Below are 19535 nucleotides of genomic sequence, written 5' to 3'. Positions count from 1 at the left end.
AGCCAGCACAGTGGGGGCCACTCGGAAAAGAATGTCCCTCCTCTTAAAGGAGCTGGTAGCCCTGGGGTTGTGGATGGTCAGACCCTCCCTGCTCCGCTTGGAATGCTCAGAATCGGAGTCCTACTGTTCCAAGGCTTTGAATGACAGCAGGTCCCTGGGTGTGAGGTCTCGGGAAGAGGCCTCTGGTAGGCTTTGGGGGAGGGAGAATGGGAGGAAGGATGGGGAGGACTTGGTGTGTGAATAGAAAGGGAGGCTCGAGTTGTGCAGACAGTGAGAGTCATTCTGCCCATTTCCAGAGGTTTGGGCCCTGGATCTTTTTGGGGGGCTTCCTCACTCAGGGCTCTTGGGCTTGGCCAGACTCGGGACGATGGAATCTCTTTCTCCTGGGGTCTCCCGAGACTTAGGCCCCAGAAACACGTGGCCGACCCGGTGTGCTGCCTGCAGCGCAGAGACGAGCACACACACTCCCTGCCTACAACCAGCAGAGGCCCCGCAGTCGCCCCTGGACGCAACCCCGGCTGCTCCGCTCGACTCTCAAGGCCCTTCGCCTTCCTGTCCTGTCCGGCTTCCAGCCACAGGGAAGGCGGCTCACTGTTCCCTGTTCCTCTCCACCTCCTGGCCTGTGCTCAGGCTGGCTCCTCAGCCAGACAATGCCCTTTCCCTTGCATGCTTTCCTCCCCGAGGTCCTGACCAAATTAATTGTTCCTCAGTGTACCTAGCACCTCCCTCTTGTGCCCCCACGTCCCCAGAACACACGTGTTTGCACGTCTGCTATCTGTAGCTTGTGAGCTCCTGGAAGCCCTGGGAATGCCTCATTCATGTCCGTGTTCAGCACATGGGAAGTTAATGATTAAATGAATGAGTTAGTAGATAAACAAGCATTCAACCAACCAAGCCAAGAGAGTAACGAATGAATGAATGAATGAATGAGTGAATGAATGGAGACATCAAGCAGGACCTGATTCCCATGGAGTAGACCCACCCTCACACACCTCCAGTTGGCTGGGACTCTGCCTGTGGAGCAGGGAAGCTGAGAGCAGGATGGAGCTGATGTCAAGTCATCCTGCCTCTCCCCTCCTTTTGGGGAGGGGCCTGGGTCAGGTTCCTAGGGTGTCCTGGGGACTTGCGACCTGGAACCACTTGGAGAATCCCAAGTGTGGATGCGAAACATCGGTGAAGATGGAAGTGATCTAATGGTGAACCGGGGATCCCTGGTCTTTGCTGCCAGTGAAGAAACACTTGGGGGTCTGGGGTTCTACTGACTGGAAGGAGGCAGGCCAGTCTTAGTGGGGAGGGGATATAAAGCAAGGGGCTAGACTACACATGGGAGGAAATTGGACTCACTAGACATCAACGGGTCAAAATGTGTCTTTAGTCATCCCTCTGCCCTCCAGACTAGATCAGGAGCTCTCTGAAGGCAGAGATCTTGTCCATTACTTTTCTATTTTCCCAGCACTCGGCATAGAGCCTGGAACTCAATTAATATTGGCAGAGTGCACAGATAAAAGGATGAGTGAATGGATGGATGGATGAAGTGATGAGCAGGTGGGTGGATGGATGGATGGGTGATGGGTATGTGAATGGGTGATAAGATAGATGAATGGATGGGTGGAGAGATGAATAGGTTGATGGATGGATGAGTAGGTGGATAAATGGACTAGTGGGTAGACAGATTGATAGCTGGATGTACAGTAGAAAGACTGATAGATTAATAACACATGAATGGGCTGGTCTATGAACACATAGATGGCTAGATGGACAAGTGGATAAACAGATAGGCGAGTGGATGAATGGACTAACAGACGAATGAATGAGTGGACAGTTGGATAAACTGATAGATAAACGAATGTATGACTGTTTTGATGAGTGGATAGATGGGTGGACAAACAGACAGATAAACAAATGGGTGGGAAAACAGATGAATGGACAGGCAAGGAAGGTTAGTAAACTAGAAAGACTGGATTCGATATTCAGGCATTGGCAAGGGGTGAGGAAACAGACATCTGGGCTGGGCATAGAGCCCCCAGGGATATGGAAGAAGCGGTGATATTCAGGAAACTGGGAGGGGTGGTGTAAGAACCCAGGGCCCACCCTTGGTTCAAGGAGGGCCTCTGGGAAGGGTCTGGGATGGGGGAAGTGGAAAGCGTGCTGTGCTGAGGACCCTGTCCTGGAGCCCAGCGCCAGGCTGGGTGGGACCCAGGGCGTGGGGGCTCCAGGCCTAGGAAGAGCCAGGCCTGGCATCTGCCGGATCAGCCCTCGCCAGCCAGGCTGACCCCAGAAAGTAGAGGCCCCAAGAGGCCACCCCTACTAAGCCCTGACCCCACGGAAGTGACTGTTGGCCACCTGGGGGCGGGGGGTCTCAAGAGAAGGAAGCATTTGTGGGTTTAGGCCCTAACCATTAGTCAACAAAGCCAAATATCAACAGTACAACGATTGAAATTTCTTTTGAGAGCCAAATTTTTTAAACGTAAACTATACAGGTAGGTACATTGTTATTAACTTAATTAAGGTATTCCTAATTTTGTGGAAGAGCCACACTCAAGGGGCCAAAGAGCTGCATGTGGCTGGCGAGCCGCAGTTTGCCGACCAGGGGGTTCGGGGTTAGAGCCTCAGCACAGCCCCGGGGCAGCGAAGGCCTCCCTGTGGTAGAGCTAGCCGTCCTCCCTCCCACTCTTCCTCCCCACCCCAGCCCCCAAGGCCGCCCCTCACAGTCCCAGCTTCCTCCGGGCAGGGGGCCTGGCCCCCACAGCCTTCCAGGCCGGCCCCTGCAGCACCACCTGCCCCAGCGGCCAGAGACTTCCTGTAGCGCAAGAGATTTATGCAAACGGGCTGGGGTGGTGATGTCACCCCAAGGGGACTATCTTCCAGTGGCAGGCCCTTCGATAAAATCAGGAACTTGCGCTGGCCCTGCAATGTCAAGGGAGGGGGCTCACGCAGGGCTCCTGTAGCTCAGGGGCAGGCCCAAGCCCTGCGCCCGCGCGTCAGTCCAGCCCCTGACGGGGCTTCCCATCCCAAGGGGCTCCGCACTGGCCCCCACCGAGGCACGGGACCGGACCGGAGCTCGGCTGGATGTTACAGGCGTGCAAAATGGAAGGGTTTCCCCTCGTCCCCCCTGTGAGTACTGGGACTCCTCCACCAGCCCAACCTGTGGCCCTGGGGCGCCCGCCCGCCAGCCCGCAGGCTGCCCTCCCGGCTTGCTATCAGTGGGAAGTTGGTGTTTCCTCCTTGGAGCTCTGGCCTGAGAACCAGCGGGGGGCCATTGGGTCCTCAGAGCATGCCCTGGCGGCTGAGGCTGGGCCCGTGTGGGGCTGTGATCGGTGGGGCCTGAACGGTTATTTATAGACGGGGCTCGGTGGCAGGCTTGAGCTCCAGGGCAGGGTACTGGGCCGAGGATGGGGAGGGCGGCGGCAGAGAGGTGGCGGGGAAGGAGATGGGGAGACTGGCATGGGGGAAGCGGTCCCTGGGATAGTAAAGCCTGGAGGACAGGAGGCAATGGGTCGGGGTCTCGCCCATGGCCTGGGAGCTCCTGGGGACGAAGGCTGCTGTAAGTCTGGGTCCCCAGCGCCCGGCCTAGGCCTGGCACAGAGGACATGGTTGTTGACCGAAGGGCCTGGGCCCAGGACCCGAAGGTCCACCAGAGGCCAGGCAGAGGCAGGGGCCAGGGGTGGGGCGGAGGCTAGGGCTGCAGTTAGGGCTGGGGCTAGGCCGGGGCTGGAGACATCCTGGGCTGAGATTGGGGCTGGGTAGGACCTGGTTGAGTGTGGGATTGGAGTTAGGGCAGGGGCCGAGGCTGGGACGGACGGAGACGAGGTGCAAAAACAGGACCAGGGGACCCCAGGAAGTTCCGGGCAGCGGGCTGGGGCACCCCACTGCTCCTGCTCTGGGTGACAGGGGCGGCCTCAGGCGGGTGTCAGACGTGGGCTCCTCTGAAAGGGTCCCTTTCCTTCTTCTCACTCCATCTCCACGCAGCAAGGGTGGGGAGCCCCGGGGAAGGGCTTGGCAGGGCCTGCCCCCCTGACTCAGCTTTCCCGGCTCCCTTCCCTCCTACCCCAGCCGTCCACCCCAGTGGGGCCTCAGAGCCCAGGGAGGCACCACAGCCCTGACACCCTGCTGCCCGGCTGCCCGGCCTGAAGACCCAGTGCTGGGCTCCCGGCTCCTCGCTCGGCCTGGCCCCCTGACCTGGCCCTGTCCCACCCTCCCCCCTGGGACCAAGGAGGTGGGGGGAGGCAGGGGAGGACGGAGGTGGTCCCAGGAAGAGTCAGCTCTGTCTCAAGCAGGTGATAGGCTCAGGGGCTTGGCCACCCTGTCTCTGACCCTTGACCTCCAATCCCTAAACTCCAGATGGAGGGGCTGGAGGCACATCTTGGACTCCCACACCTAACCTTCAGCCCTCTCCCCGTCCAGGGGCTGCTGAGTGCTCCTGGGAGGGGAGGCGGGCTCCCAGGGCAGCCCTGACCCCAACCCGAGCCCTGAGGGCCAGAGTAACTGTTGTGCAATCCTGGGCACACGCTTCAGGGTGGGGAGAGGCCTGGTGACTGCTGGGAAGACTGTGGGTGTGCATGTCCCTGTGCCTGTGCCAGTGAGTGGGGGGGGAGGAGGGGAAAGATGGGGGGGAAGAGGAGTGAGAGGGAGGGGAGGTGGGAGAGAAGGCGGGGAAGGAGGATTCCAGGGAGGGTGTCGGAGGAGCATGGATGAGGGGCAGTGAGAGAACCAGGGCTTGGCCATCCCATGGCCCCCAGGGCCTGCCTGGGTGAGACTGAAATCCATCAGGTGGGCGGCCGCTGGCGACCACAGTGGCCCTGAGCACGCCGCCTGGGGCCTGGGCACAGGCAGTGAGAGAATGGGGGTTGGCTGGGGGCTGTGGGGGCTGGCAGGAGGACAAGCGTGTGGTGAGCACGAGTGTGCAAGTGGAATGTGAGTGATCGTGGGAGGACATAGGTATGGAGATGAGTTTAAGGTGCTTGAAGGCAAGTATGTGGCTGTGTGTGTGAATCCGGTGACTGTGTGGGCCTCCAGGGTGAGCGTAAGTGTGTATGTGTGTGCATGATCACAAGTGAGTGTGACTGTGAGTGACCTTCGGAGTGAGTGTGAGGGCGAGTGCGAGGGGACCTGTGGGCGTGAGTTGCTGTGTGAGTGTGTCATAGGGACTACGTGTATGTTTGGGGGCTGTAGGTGCATCAGTGTGAACATGAGAGGGCGGGTCTGTGAGATTGGGGCACGCAGGTGTGAGTGTGAGTGTGAGTGCGGGTGTGAGTGTGAGTGTGAGTGCGGGTGTGAGTGTGAGTGTGGGTGCGGGTGTGAGTGTGAGTGCGGGTGTGAGTGTGGGTGTGGGTGTCAGTGTGAGTGTGAGTGCGGGTGTGAGTGTGGGTGTGAGTGTGTGTGGCGCTTGTGAAGAGGAAGGGCTGGGGGGTGGAGGGAGGCAGTCCTCTCCCCTCAGCCTTTGTCCTCTTTTGACCTCTGACCTCCAGGGTCCCTGTCACTCCTGGGTCCCTGCTCCCACTCTCTGTGGCCTCCCCCAGGCCCAAGCAGAGAGAGGCCCGATGCAGCTGCTCATTCTGGGAGGACAGTGTGGGCCCTACATACTGGGGGGCTGCAAACCTGGCGGGGGTCTCCCCACCTGCCTGAGTCCTGACACCTGCTTTCCCAGCAGCCATCGGAAGACCTGGTTCCCTATGACACGGAGCTGTACCAACGCCAAACGCATGAATATTACCCTTATCTCAGCAGTGATGGCGAGAGCCACAGTGGTGAGTACAGGGCCCTCCGCCCCACTTCCCCAGCCCCGCCTGGGCGCCCGAGTGACTCCTGGAGTCTGGAGAGAGAAAAAAGAAGAAATGGCTCCCAGGACCTCTTTGGAATTCTGAGAATTGGACCATGCTAGTTCCTAAAACCCCACTCCACACCCACACCCACACCCAGCCTGCACTTACTGAGCATCTTTGATGCTCCAAGGCACGAGGCCAGCTTCTTCCACGTTTATCTTCTGGTCCAATCCTTGTGGTTTTTTTACAAACGAGGAAACAGGCTTAGGAGGCTCAGTGATCTGAACAAGGTCGCACAGCTGGTCAGGGGAACCCAGGTCTGTCTGCTCCAGGCCCAGTGCTTTTCCACTCCCCTCCCCCCAATTTCTCCCTCCTCCTCTGTTCTTGTCACCCCCTCACCCTGAGCTGTTGGTGCAGGCCCATGCCCTGCTGTGTGTAGCTAGCAGCGTTTCTTAACCCCTATTGGCACTTGGGACCAGATAATGCTCTGTTGTGAGGCCTGTCCTGTTCACGGTGGGATAGTTAGTGGTGTCCCTCGCTTCTACCCATAGATACCGGTAGGGACACCAGTCACGGCAACCAAAAGTGTCTCCACACATTGTGGAATGTTCCCTGAGGGACCGAATAACCCCAATTTAACAATTGCTGGGCTAAAGGAGGCTCTGAGGGTCCCCTTATTCAGCAGGGGCTGAAGTCCACTCTTTGCTGGGGTGAGGTGAGAATGGAGCCTGGGCTAGGATGTCCTTCTGTCAGGATGTACCTGCCCCCTCCTCCCCAAGGCCCAGCCTTGATCCTGGAGCAAATTCAGGGGAGGAGAGAGAGGCATTAGGTGCTGGGGAGTGAGTGGGTCTTGGCATATTGATGGGGACACCCCTGGACCAAAGGTGACGTATCCTAGTTAATGGGTCCTCATTGGGGTTCTGAGACCTGGGCAGGCCAGACACTAGGGTGTCTGCAGCCCCAGAGGGAGAGGCCCACTGGGAGTCACAGCTGAGCAAGGTCTCACACCTGAAGGCCACCCCTGGGGGCCAGTCACACGGGGAGCTCCATTCTGCAGGCACATCGAAGGCAGTCTTCACCTGGTGGCCACACCCAGGGGTGCCACATGCGGCCAGTCCTTACTTAGGGCTCTCAGATCTGATGCCAAACCTGGTGAACAGCTCACCCCGAACCCACACCTGGAAACTATGACGAAGACCATCCCTGGAAGCCACGTGTGGGGAGGAGGTGGTGGATGTGTCTCCAGGCCACTCCCGGGGACACACAGGCTTCTTTCAGAACCCCAGGGCTGGAGAGGTTTTAGAATACCCTTCTTCACCCTTTTAAACTTATTTATAATTCTGTAAGAAACGCAGCCTCCCTGTGGAAAAGCCAGGCGATTTAGAGACAACGTCTCCTTCATTCAACTCCCCCAGCCAGGATCCGGGCTCTGTGAGTCAGGACCTGAGAAGGTTCCTCTGGGCTTGAGGACTGGCGCCCCCTGGTGGCTCCAAGCCGCAGGACGGCTCGGGTGCAGGCTAGCTCAGGGCTGCCTGGGGCTGCTTCGAGCATTACGGATCCTTTGGCCTGGGGCCTGACCCCGTCTCAGTTTCACCGGGTTTGGGACGCATTTCCTCTGGGTCTACCGAAGCCTCAGTTTCCCCTCCTTTAATACGTAATATGGGGGTGTTGTTCATATATTTAGAAATGAGCTAGGCCTGGGGCCGGCTGATGGAGGGAGTGCTTTAGAGAAAAAGCCTGTTCTTACCTGGCTCGGTGCCCAGCCCGATCCCTTATCTCTGGGAAGTGACTCCCGGTTAGATGCCCGCGCACCCTGTTTGGGTCATGAAGGCCCAGTGTCTTCAGAGAGTCCTCCCCGTCCCCACGTGGCCCAGCCCCCACTCCTCCAGGCGTCTGATCTGGCCTTCCTACTACCTGTGGGAAGTTCTTGTCTGAAGGCTCAAGAGCAGAGACACCCCACAGCCTCCCCCAGTTCCCGCATGTTCCTTGGTCTAGGTGGTAGGCAGTGAGGCTTAGTGAAAAGGCACCGGGCCGGCCCGAGTCCAGTCCCGGCCCATCACTCAGCGTGTACCCTTGGAGAAGGTGACTTCATCTCTCTGAGCCCTGTTTCCTCATTTATAAAACTGGGAGCCTGAAAATACCGCATCGAGTTGTGACGATTAAACGAGGTGATGCAGGTAATATATGAGCTAATGTACTGAGTCCCAGGCCCGGTAAACTTTCAGGACACGGTGGGGTAGCTTTGCTGCATCCCCCTTTCCCCCTTAACGCCCCCCCCCCCCCCCCCCCCGCTGCAGCTGGAGAGCAGGAGGAGTACAGAGGGCCCTGGGACAGATCAACCAGCCAGCCAACACTTACTGTCCCACCCCCTTGTCCACACCCACCAAATAGCCTCTGATTACACGCCATGCACCAGACGCTGTTCTAGGCACTGGAGGCTCCAAGGGAGTAAGATAGACAAGGCCGCTCCTCCCATGGAGCTGTATTCCAGTGAGGGAGACAGTGAACAGGCAGATAAGCAGACATGTAATCCTAAGTTCCATAAAAAGCAGGGCGATGCAATGTGGCACGTCTGGGTGGGGGGCTACTTTAACGTGGGTGGTCAGGGAGGGCCCCCGAGGAAGTGACTGTTGAGTGACACCTGAGTGAAGAGGAGGAACATGTGTGCAAAGGCAGGTGGGGGCTGGGCGTCCTGGGTAAGGGGCCAGAGTGGCTGTGAGCACGGGGTGGGGGGGTGGAGGTAAAAGGTAGGCAGAGTCTGCAGGGGGCAGACTGCACAGGGCCTGAGCGCCAGGGTGGGAGTTTGAATTTTATCCACAAACAATAGCAGCCATTGGAGGTTTTGAGCAGGAAAATGACGTGATCTGAATAACCTTGTGTGTGTGTGTGTGTGTGTGTGTGTGTGTGTGTGTGTGTTTGGTGAAATTCTAAATAAATTTTAACTTTTGAATTATTAAAATAACAATTACTCATTGCAAAAATCTAAAAAAAATGAAAAATCTAACAGTAAATCAAGTAAAATATTTCTCTCTTTCCAACCTTACTCCCCACTGATAGCATCCTCAGTCTATACTCACAGACATTTTATTCTACATATATAATTCTATATGTTTGTAAATATTTGCTATACATGTGTGGAGGCTATTCATTCAAAAATGAAATTGTGCTATCATACTGCTCTGCTATGTGCCATTTTTTTCACTTCAACTTATAGACATTTCTTCATGACATCCATAGCACACAGAGATAGATTAAAAATAATCTATATGTTAGGTGGAGCTGGATCTAGCTTGATCTATGCACCTGTACTATAAAAGTTGAGAAGTTGGCTTTCTAGTCATTCACAATACACACACACTCACACACTTCTCCACACATACCAAGGTAAGTGTATAGCAACCTTTTTCTTTTTTTCTAGCTTTATTAATTAATTGACATGTAACACTGTATACATTAAGGTATACAGCATAATGACCTCATGCATACTTATGTATATATATTATTTATATATTTATAAACTTGACTACCACAAGTTTAATTAGCATCCGTCACCTCGTATAGTCACAAAATTCTTTTTCCTTGTGATGAGAACTTCTAGCAACTTTCAAACATACCACACAGCAGTGTTAACCGTAGCCATCATGTTGTACATTGCATCCCAGGACTTACTTCTCTTATACCTGGAAATGTATGCCTTTGACCACTTTCCGTCAACTCCCCACCCACCACCCCATCCCCTGCCTCTGGCAACCACAAATCTGATCTCTGTTTCTATGCGTTTTGTGTTTTTTTTAAAATATATTTTTATTGATTTCAGAGAGGAAGGAAGAGGGAGAGAGAGATAGAAACATCAATGATGAGAGATAACCATTGATCGGCTGCCTCCTGCACGTCCCCTACTGGGGATAGAGCCATTGAGCCAAACCAGGTAGGGCGAGTTTTGTGTTTTTTTTTTTTGTTTTTTTTTTAAGATTCCACGTATAAGTGAGATCATACAGTATTTGCCTTTCCCTGTGCAGTAACTTTTGTTAAATGTATCTGAATTTTCCACTATTATGACCATGTGACTATTACAGCTGAGCCACCTGGCGTACTTTACCTGTATGTTCTCATCCCCGCGTTTCTCAGGGGCAGTGTAGCGAGGAGAGAAGAGCCCTCATTCTGGGACTAGGTTGCTGGGGGGCACACCCCACCTCTCCATCACTATCTGGGGTGACCCTGGGCAGGATATTTCACCTCTCTGTGCCTCAACTTTCTCTTCTACTTCATGGGATTGTTGTGAAGATTGAGTTATTGTATGTAAAATGCTTAGAACAATGAATGTTATACTATAAGGATTTGTTAATCTTATCAGTATAGTTTCCTGAAAAGGGTGTGGGTAAGGTTTTGCGGTTATTTGTTTTACCTCGTGTCTTTAATCTATGCTTTCACTTGATTAATGGCAGCGTGGCTGTGTATAGAAATCGGGGTTAAACATCATTTTTTCTCCTTAGAAATTTGAAAGCGTGCCCTAGCCAGTTTGGCTCAGTGGATAGAGAGTTGGCCTGTGGATGAAATGGTCCCGGGTTCGATTCTGGCCAAGGGCACATGCCTAGGTTGCGAGTGCGATCCCCCCCAGTAGGGGGCATGCATGAGGCAGCCAATCAATGATTCATCATTGATGTTTCTCTCTCTCCCTTCCTCTCTGAAATCAATTAAAAAATATATATATATATTTAAAAAAGAAATTTGAAAGCGTTTCTCTACTGTCTTCTGGTTACCAGAGTTTTCTTAGGAAGCCGGAAGGCTTTCCACATCCTCTTTTTTTGAATGTAACCTATTGTTTGTTTATTGTTTGTTTGTTTAGTTTTGTTTGGAAGTTTATAGTATCTTCTCCCAATATCTAGTGGATCCACTGAATAAGCTTTTAAAAAGATTTCTTTGTCTGCTGTGTAGAGAGTAGATGGAGAGGAGGCAGGCTCAGGCAGGAAACGGTTGGAATAATCCAGGCAAGAGATGACGGGGGCTCGGACGAGGGTGCTGGCTGTAGAGACAGGCAGGAGTGGATAGATTCAGATAGATATTTGAAGGCGGGGCTCATAGAATTTCTGTTTGTTATGATTATTTTTTAATTGTGGTGAAATACACATAATAGAAAATTTATCATCGTGACCACATTTAAGTGTGCAGTTCAGTAGCACCACGCACACTCACATTGCTGGGTGACCACCATCACCCATCTCTAGAGCTCTTCCATCTCGTAAGACTGGAGCTCTGCCCCCATTAAACGCTAACTCCCCATTTCCCCCTCCCCTCAGCCCTTGGTAACCACCAGTCTACTGTCTGTTTCTCTACATTAGGTACCACATACGAGTGAAATCATACAGTATTTCTCCTCTCGTGTCTGGCTTATTTCATTCAGCATAACGTCCTCAATGTCCACGTTGCAGCCAGTGTCAGAATTTCTTTCCTTTTCAGGGCTGAATACTATTCCGCTGTCTGTATATACTGCATTTTGTTTATCTATTCCTCTGTCGTTGGGCACCTGGGTTGCTTTAGTTATTGTGAATAATGCTGCTGTGAACATGGGTGTACAAATATCTCCTCCAATCCCCGCTTCCGAGTTCTTTTGGAGTTATACGCAGAAGTGGAATTTCTGGATCACGTGGTGATTGTATTTTTATCTTTTTGAGGAACCATCATACTGTTTTCCACAGTGGCTGTGTCATTTCACATTCCCACCAGCAGTGCACAAGTGTGCCAGTTTCTCCACATCCTCACCAACACTAGTCATTTTCTGTTTTTGGATAATAGCTGCCCTACTGGGTTTGATAGGATTTGCTATTTGTGGTGGGGTTGGTAAAGAAAATAGAGTTCCAAAGTATGACTCCTTCTCTCCATCCATCCATCCATCCATCCATCCATCCATCCTCCCATATACTCTTTCATAGTACTAACCATCAACTTGTTTATCCATGCATCAATTTAATCACCCACTCATTCACCTTTCCAATTTTCCTTCCCTCCACCTACCAAACCCTCCATCCATCTCCCACTGACTTATCCACCCAATAACTATATGTAAGCATCTTTAAATCTCAAGCACATTGCTAGGTGCTGTGGGATGAACACAACTCAGGTTCTTCCAGATTTGTCTTTGCAACAAGGGAGATGACTAAAGCCTAATAACTAAGATCCCAGGGAGAGAGTAACAAGTACCACGGCACCTGGAGCTCTCCACTCTAAGCCATCTCTGAGGAATTTGCAGGAGGCTGGCCTTCAGGAGCCCAGTGATCGGTGACGTACTGAGAAGGTTTCTCCTCAGCTCTTGCTTTCTTAATTCCTCATCTCCCTCCTGTCTTGTTCTTACTTCTGCTCCCCTGGGGGAGCCCTGGCTTCAGCTGGGATTTCTCTTCTGGGGAGATAAGGTCAACTAAATGACACCCAGGCTTGAGTTTTTTTGTGAGTGGGGTTGTTTTGAATTTCCTTTGTGTGTGTGTGTTTGTGTGTCCTGGTTACATACAGGTATCAGTGAAACCAAAAACCTGAGTAAGAATAGGGATGTGTGGATAGGACTTTGGTCCCAAATTGGGAGCTGGTTGAGAAGGAGGAAATGAAAGATTTAGATGAATGGGTTATTGCTGACTGGATGGGTGATAGATGGATGAATGGATGGATGCATGGATGTCTGAATGACAGATGGATGGGTGTTTGGAGGTGGATGGATCATGGATAGTTAATGGTTGGGTGATGAGTGGATGAAGAATGGATGATGGAGGGGGTAGATGATGGTAGACCAGCAGATGGGTAAGAGCAGTCAGTAAAGTCTGTCCCCATAGGTCTTACCTAAAGTGTCCATTAACAGTCTTGCTCTTCAGAGGTGGTATGATAGAGTGGTAGGAGTGCAGTCCATGGAGTCACACACAGGGAGGTTTGGATGAAGGTCGACTGTGACCTGCTTTGGGAAATGCTGGCCTCAGGCTGGGACCACCAGAGTGAGCCCATGGCCTCGGGTGGAGCTAGAACAGAGGTGGGAACAGGAGGGAAAGAGCAGCTAGGACCCTCCACCACACCTAAAGAGCTGCATGTACTCAGGGTTCCCCCAACCCCGAAGTGGAGTGGGTGTGAGGGTGGGGGTTGGCGGGCAGGATCGATGGGGCATTCTATGAGGTTGAATGCATCTTCAACTCGGTCAGCAGAAGGCAGAAATGGTGGGGGCCAGGAGTGGGGCCAGAGGGTGGATTTACAGCTAAAGGAGAACCCGGGTCTGCTCACTAAACCCCAGAGCCCCCAAAGGGCCTGTCTCCGAGGACAGAGCCAGCACAGGGGGAGTTTCTGGATCTCGCTAACTCACGGCAAGATGAACGTACAAATGAAGTGTTGCTTTGTCTTCCCTTTGGGCTTAGTAATTTTGTGGAGGAGAGTCAGAGAGTGCTTAGGAGAATAGGATTCATTCACACATTCAGGAAACGTTTGCTGAGTGCCTGCTGGGTCCAGGCACTGGGAATACAGAGCTGAATAAAAGCAGTTCACTGCCACCCTGGGTCGGGCTGGGGCCCCGCTCCAGCCTCTGGGGGAGCGGGACAGGGGGGCCCCTAAAACTGTTTCTCAGGGCCATTGACTAAGGAGACAGGAGCAGAGGGAAGAGGAGGGAATAAATAGATATCAAAGCATTTGCCTTTTGCTCAAGTGCTAATCTGGGCTCTTTAACTAAACTAGTAACAGTAGTAATAATAATAGAGGTTTGTTTGTGCCAGGCTCTAGTCGAAGCACTTTGCAGGCTCACTGAATCATCACCACAAGCCTCGGAGATGGGTGTAATGATTAGCCCCATCTCACAGGCGAGGAAACTGAGGCTTGGGGAGGTACAGTGACCTGCCCGTGTCACACAGTGGTAAACGGCAGAGTCAGACTTTGAACCCAGGTCTGCCTGACTCCCGGATCATGTATTTCTCCCCTCTCTGCTCTGCGGCCTCACAGAGGTGGGAGTCTGGACTGAGGAATGATTTCACACGTGAATGGGACATCAGTTAACCACCCAGCCAGGCCTCCCGCTTTTAGCCTGGGGAACGAGAGGCTCAGGGTCACATGGCAAAGCCACCACAGAGCCCCCCAAACACATGTCATTTCTCGGGGATGTGTGAGTGGGTATATGCTTGTGCGAGAGAGAACAAGAAAGAGGGAGACAGACAGGCGCACGTCACACACACATGCGCACATGGGCCGGTGGGGGTCCCCCTGCAGGGCCTGGTGCTTGTCCCAGAGACGCTGCCCTGGCCTAGCCTCCCATACACTCTGTGTTTGGGTCCCTCTTGTCCCTTTATCACCACACCTTCTTCTGGACCCCAAAATGCACCCAGGAAGTCCTCAGACATGTGGCAGTTTTTGTTCCTGGAAAAGGTGCCCAGAGGAACCACGGCGAAGACCTGCCCGAGTCCCCAAACAGGGCTGCCAGTGGCATGTGACTGTTCCCCAACCTCGAGTCCACCCCACCGCAGACTGAAAGCACCCGTGGGGGAGTTTCCAGGAAGCTTCGGGTCCCGGGAACCTCGCAGGAACAGACACAGCTGCCCCAGGGCATGGCTTCGCAGGGGCAGCACCGTGGGCGCGGAGCGGCCCTGTGCGTGGAGAATGTCAGCCCCGTGACTTCGCAGGCGCACACCTGGGCCGTGTGACAAGGCTGTGTGCCTGTGACTGTGGGCGGCCAGTCAGCCCAGGAACCCCCGGGAGGTCTTCACTCCCGGCCTCCTCTGGAGCTGGGGGTTTTACAAATGCGAACTCACTGGCCATCTCCTGATAACTATGACCCCCGTTTTAGAGGTGAGCCAACTGAGGTTGGATAATGCCAGAACCAAGAGGCAGACTCTGGCGCAAAGCCCGTGTCCTCGTGGCCGCATGGGAGGCAGAATAGAAATGTGGTTGAGAACGCAGACTTTGCTTCAGCCCTGGGTCCTGGCTCTGCCAGTGACGAAGCCTTTGACCAGGGGCACGCTAGGTGTGCAGCCTCTCCGAGCCTCAGGGTCCTCATCTGTAAAGTGGGATTGTCAACACGCTGGCCGTTAGATGGCTGATGCCACCTGTAGCTCAGCCTGGCCCTTGGTAATTGCCCCATAAGACCTGGCATTCTTTTTATTGATTAACATTTTCTTTATTGATTTTTTAAAAATATATATTTTATTGATTTTTTACAGAGAGGAAGGGAGAGGGATAGAGAGTTAGAACCATCGATGAGAGAGAAACATCGACCAGCTGCCTCCTGCACACCCCCTACTGGGGATGTGCCCGCAACCAAGGTACATGCCCTTGACCAGTATCGAACCTGGGACCATTCAGTCTGCAGGCCGACGCTCTAGCCACTGAGCCAAACCAGTTTCGGCCTTTTTTTTTTTTTTTTTTTTTTTGAGAGAGAGAGAGAGAGAGAGAGAGAGAAACATCAATGTGAGAGAGAAACATCTATTTGTGAGAGAGAAACATCGATTGGTTGCCTCCCACACACAGCCTGACCAGGGACTGAACCCACAACTGGGCATGTGCCCTGACCAGGAATCAAACCAGCTACCTTTGGGTACACGGGACAATGTTCAACCAACTGAGCCACATCGGCCAGGGATAGTGATTATTTTTAGAGCGAGAAAGGAAAGGAGAGAGAGAGGGGGTGGGGAATATTGATTTGTTGCTCCACTTATTTATGAATTCATTGTATGTGCCCTGACTGGGGAGTGAACCCACAACCTTGGGGTATGGGGATGATGCTCTAACCAGCTGAGCTGCCCAGCCGGGCCGGCCCGGTGTTCTTATTTGTTAAATCATTCTGACCTTTTCCTGCCGGGCCCACCGGGCTCACCGCCTGCTGCCTGGCTGTGCCCCGCAGACCACCTCTGGGACTTCCACCCGCACCACGTGCACAGCGAGTTCGAGAGCTTCGCGGAGAACCACTTCACGGAGCTGCAGAGCGTGCAGCCCCCGCAGCTGCAGCAGCTCTACCGCCACATGGAGCTGGAGCAGATGCACGTGCTGGACACCCCCATGGTGCCCGCCCACGCCGGCCTCAGTCACCAGGTGCGTGCGGCCGGCCCGGCCCGGCCTGGCCTGGCCCGCAGGAGCCGTGGCCGGCCGGCGGGGAGGCCCAGCTCCACAGGAAGCTGACACAGGCTCTTACTCAACCCGGCTTCCTGCCCCACAGCACCAACGGCGGCCGGAGCCCCAACGGCTCCTCCTGGCCCTCTGGCTGACCTCATGACCCCATGCCCCGTCTCTCCTCTCTCCCCACGAGGGACAGTCAGATAATCCCCCACCACACACTGATCCGCTCGACCCTCACGGCCTTGTCCGAGGCCTTCCTGACCCGCACTGGCTGCAACTCCCGTTCACTGGGCCCTGAGGGATCTGGCATCCAAGTCACTGAGCACTGACCTGCACTGACCCCTACCAGCCCCTCCCTCTGGTAGGGTCCTCTCTGACCCTGTCTACTGACCCTCCTCAGCCCACCGACCCTAATCCCCGTCAGTGACCTCCACTGACCTCCGCCACCCCTCACTGACCTCCACTGCCTTTCACTCACTCCTCGTCATTCACTCGGGTACTCTTCACCCCCACTTCTTACCCAGGCACTGCTCGTCCCTAGGGTACCTTCGTGTGCGTGAGAGAAAAGGGCCCCTTCCCGGGCCACTTAGCCCCGGACCAGGGGGTCCAGCTTGACGGGATTTCACGACCTGCACCCTGGTGTGTGGGGGCCCTGCCTGGAACCTGATGGACCTCCCATGTCCCCAGCCTTCTTCCAGATCTTTCTGGCTCCTGCTGACCTCCCGCCCTCCGCACTCGTCTCACTCAGTGACCCCTGCCTTGCAGCCTGAGCTCCCACTGTCCCTCCCTGACCTCAACGCTCTTTGCAGGTCTCTTACCTACCCCGCATGTGCCTCCAGTACCCCTCCCTGTCCCCGGCCCAGCCCAGCACGGATGAGGAGGAGGGCGAGCGGCAGAGTCCCCCACTGGAGGTGTCCGATGGAGAGGCCGATGGCCTGGAGCCAGGGCCGGGCCTCCTGCATGGGGAAACAGGTAGGGGGGCCCAGCCCCAGGCCCCATTCTGGCCATATCTGTGCCCCAGGCCCACTCCAGCCAAGGCCGACTCGGATGCAGCAGTCGTACGACAGAGCTGAGTGTGTGATGCAGCAGTCACACGGCAGAGCCGAGCGTGTGAACGTTTGCCAATGTGTGGGTTCCTGTGTACCTTGTGGGAGCATCTATGGCCGTCTATACCTATGTGTGTGTGTGTGTCTGTGAGCATGTGTGCATGAGAGCTGAGTGTACACAGCCGCTCTGTGCCTGGGGGTGGACGGGTGGGTGTGCTTCTGCACCCCTCTGTGCTATGTGTGAGTGGGTGTGAGTGGGAGTGTGTGTGCCAGGCATAGGGTGGGGGAGCTGGTTCCCCTGTGGACCTCCCCGAACCCCGTCCTTCCCCACAGAGAACTCCCAGGGGCCCCGTTCTGGGTGGTGGACACGGGTCCCATGCTGGGGCGCTGAAACCGCGCCCCCCCCTCACAGGCAGCAAGAAGAAGATCCGCCTGTACCAGTTCCTGCTCGACCTGCTCCGCAGCGGGGACATGAAGGACAGCATCTGGTGGGTGGACAAGGACAAGGGCACCTTCCAGTTCTCGTCCAAGCACAAGGAGGCGCTGGCACACCGCTGGGGCATCCAGAAGGGCAACCGGAAGAAGATGACCTACCAGAAGATGGCCCGTGCCCTGCGCAACTACGGCAAGACGGGCGAGGTCAAGAAGGTCAAGAAGAAGCTCACCTACCAGTTCAGCGGGGAGGTGCTGGGCCGCGGGGCCCTGGCCGAGCGGCGCCACCCGCCCCACTGAGCCCCAGCGAGTGCCCCGCCGGGCCCACCAGGCCTCCCTGCTGGCCATAGCATTAACCCCTCTCCCAGCCCGGACACAGGGAGGGAAGCGCCCAGGGGCCAGGGCAGGACTGTGGGGGGCCAGGCGCGCCTCACCACTCACTCCCTCCTCCTCCAGGCCCCAACCCGCATCCCTGCTTCGCCTCCCACCAGGACTCCAGCCCTGGCTCCAAAAGGCACCTGGGGTCTGACCGCTGGAGAGGGTCAGCCCGGCTTAGTGCCACCAGCGGCTTCCTGGGGAGCCGAAGCCATCAGACCCATGTACATGACCTGCCCTGTCAGCACCTCGCCCTCTCACACCGCTGTCCCGTCCGCTTCCTCAAGAAACTCTTGCAGCACAGAGAGTCTCTTTTAAAATGGACTGTCCGCCCCCCGCCCCGCCCCCGTGATCTCCCTTTTCCCACTTATGTATCGGGCACTTACTGAGGACACCCAGTGCTTAGAGGCTGGGATGTGAGGACACAGGGATCGGCCGGAGTTAGAGCTGTGGACGGAATGGTCCTCCGTTTTCATTAGGGAAATAAATCATTACAAAGCCCTCCACACCTGGTACATGGTTTTTTGAAAAAGCCCCGATGAGGCTTCACCTCACGATCGTTGGGTGATGGCCCCGTGGTGGTGGTGGTGACGGTCGTGGCCATTGAGTACATGGCAGCCGTGAGAAGCAGGGTCTGATATCATCCCCCGGTGTAGACTGGGGAACGGAGCTCAGAGGGGTCAGATAATTTGTTCAAGGTCACAGAGCTGGCGAGGGCCACAGGCCGGCGGAGCTCCAGGTGAGCTGCCCCGTCAGTGTGAAGAGGAGGCTTCGCGTGTCTGGAATGGGGTACAGGCCAGCAAGGTGACCCCATGTGCCCAGTGGGACACACAGCGTCCGCCCGGAATCCGTGTGAGCAGGCCCCCTGGGTGGGCCGGTGTCTGGTGCTCTCTGGCTCCCAGGCCATAGCAGGGGAGGAACGGCGGAGGGCGGCCGGGAGCCTCTGAGCTTCTTGCTCCCGACGGCCCAGCAGCAAGAAGACAGCGGGAGGGAGGTAACTCCCAAAACGGCCTGCAGACCGCAGAGAACCCCGATCCTGGGGCCATCTGTGTGGGGCAGACACCCCGATGCCTCCTCACCCCGAGGCCTGGGGCTCAGGAAGCCCCACGTGACACTTCCTGTGCGGTGTCCAGGCCCCGAGAGAGGGCCCGTGGTGTGCAGGCCTGCGATGCGGTGGGAAAGGGGTTAACGCGGCAGAAAAGAATGGAGTTCTGTGTTTGCAGGGACGGTGAGCGTCAACCACGCAGACAATGCTTGTGTGGAGAAAGGCTTCCTCCTGCCCACGTGGGGCAAACGGCCTTTCCTGGCCTCCCAGTGAGCCCCGCTTAGACGGCATCACGTGTAACCTGCTTCTTTCATGTATGTACAGATATGTACATACGGAAGAAGCAGAGAGGCCCTGTGAGCCGCACAAGGGTCCCGCAGCACGAAGCCGGCCAGGCCCTGTGAGCTGTGATGTCCGGGGTCAGATAATCAGAGCACACGTCCCCTCAGCACCTTGCACACGCCTGGCCCTGCTCCAGCGTGTCCGTAGGTAAACCCGCTGCGCTCACGGAGCAAGCCCAGGCGGCGGGTGCCGGCGCCCCCAGCCCCACTTTACAGACGGGGAGACTAAGGCACTGGGAGGTGAAGGGAGTGGCCGTGGCAGGACTCAGGGCAGCCCCAGGGTCTGTGGGGGAAACCACCACCCATACCGCCCAGCGAGGATGCGCATTCGATCCACCCACCTCAGGGCCATGGGCCCAGCTCACTCCCACGGCACAGTGTGCCCATCAGGTGGACATACAGGCAGGGTTTGGGGTTCCCAAGGTTCACTGAGGATGGTGGTGGGGGGGGTGGGCAGAGCCATCATATTGGG

The 19535-nt window shown here is 55.4% G+C and overlaps 1 protein-coding gene across 2 annotated transcripts; it reads left to right on the top strand.

The window, feature by feature from the left end:
* Nucleotides 1-2923: 2923 nt before the first annotated feature.
* Nucleotides 2924-18174, top strand: SPI1 (Spi-1 proto-oncogene). Of its 2 annotated transcripts, none has more exons than XM_079787463.1 (5): nt 2924-3114; nt 5651-5747; nt 15613-15800; nt 16634-16796; nt 17283-18174. In XM_079787463.1, exons 1-5 carry the CDS (start codon nt 3070-3072, stop codon nt 17600-17602), a joined length of 813 nt encoding a protein of 270 aa, XP_079643589.1. In that variant the 5' UTR covers nt 2924-3069; the 3' UTR covers nt 17603-18174. The 2 variants fall into 2 exon arrangements, with proteins under 2 accessions (XP_079643589.1, XP_079643588.1); XM_079787462.1 differs by having other exon boundaries at nt 5648-5747.
* The last annotated feature ends 1361 nt before the right edge of the window (nt 18175-19535 follow it).

Source organism: Cnephaeus nilssonii (genome assembly GCF_951640355.1).
Source record: "Cnephaeus nilssonii genome assembly, chromosome: 13".
Classification (NCBI taxonomy): Eukaryota; Metazoa; Chordata; class Mammalia; order Chiroptera; family Vespertilionidae; genus Cnephaeus; species Cnephaeus nilssonii.
The sequence above is the reverse complement of the archived record's forward strand: the minus strand, read 5'-3'. Positions and strand labels throughout refer to the sequence as shown.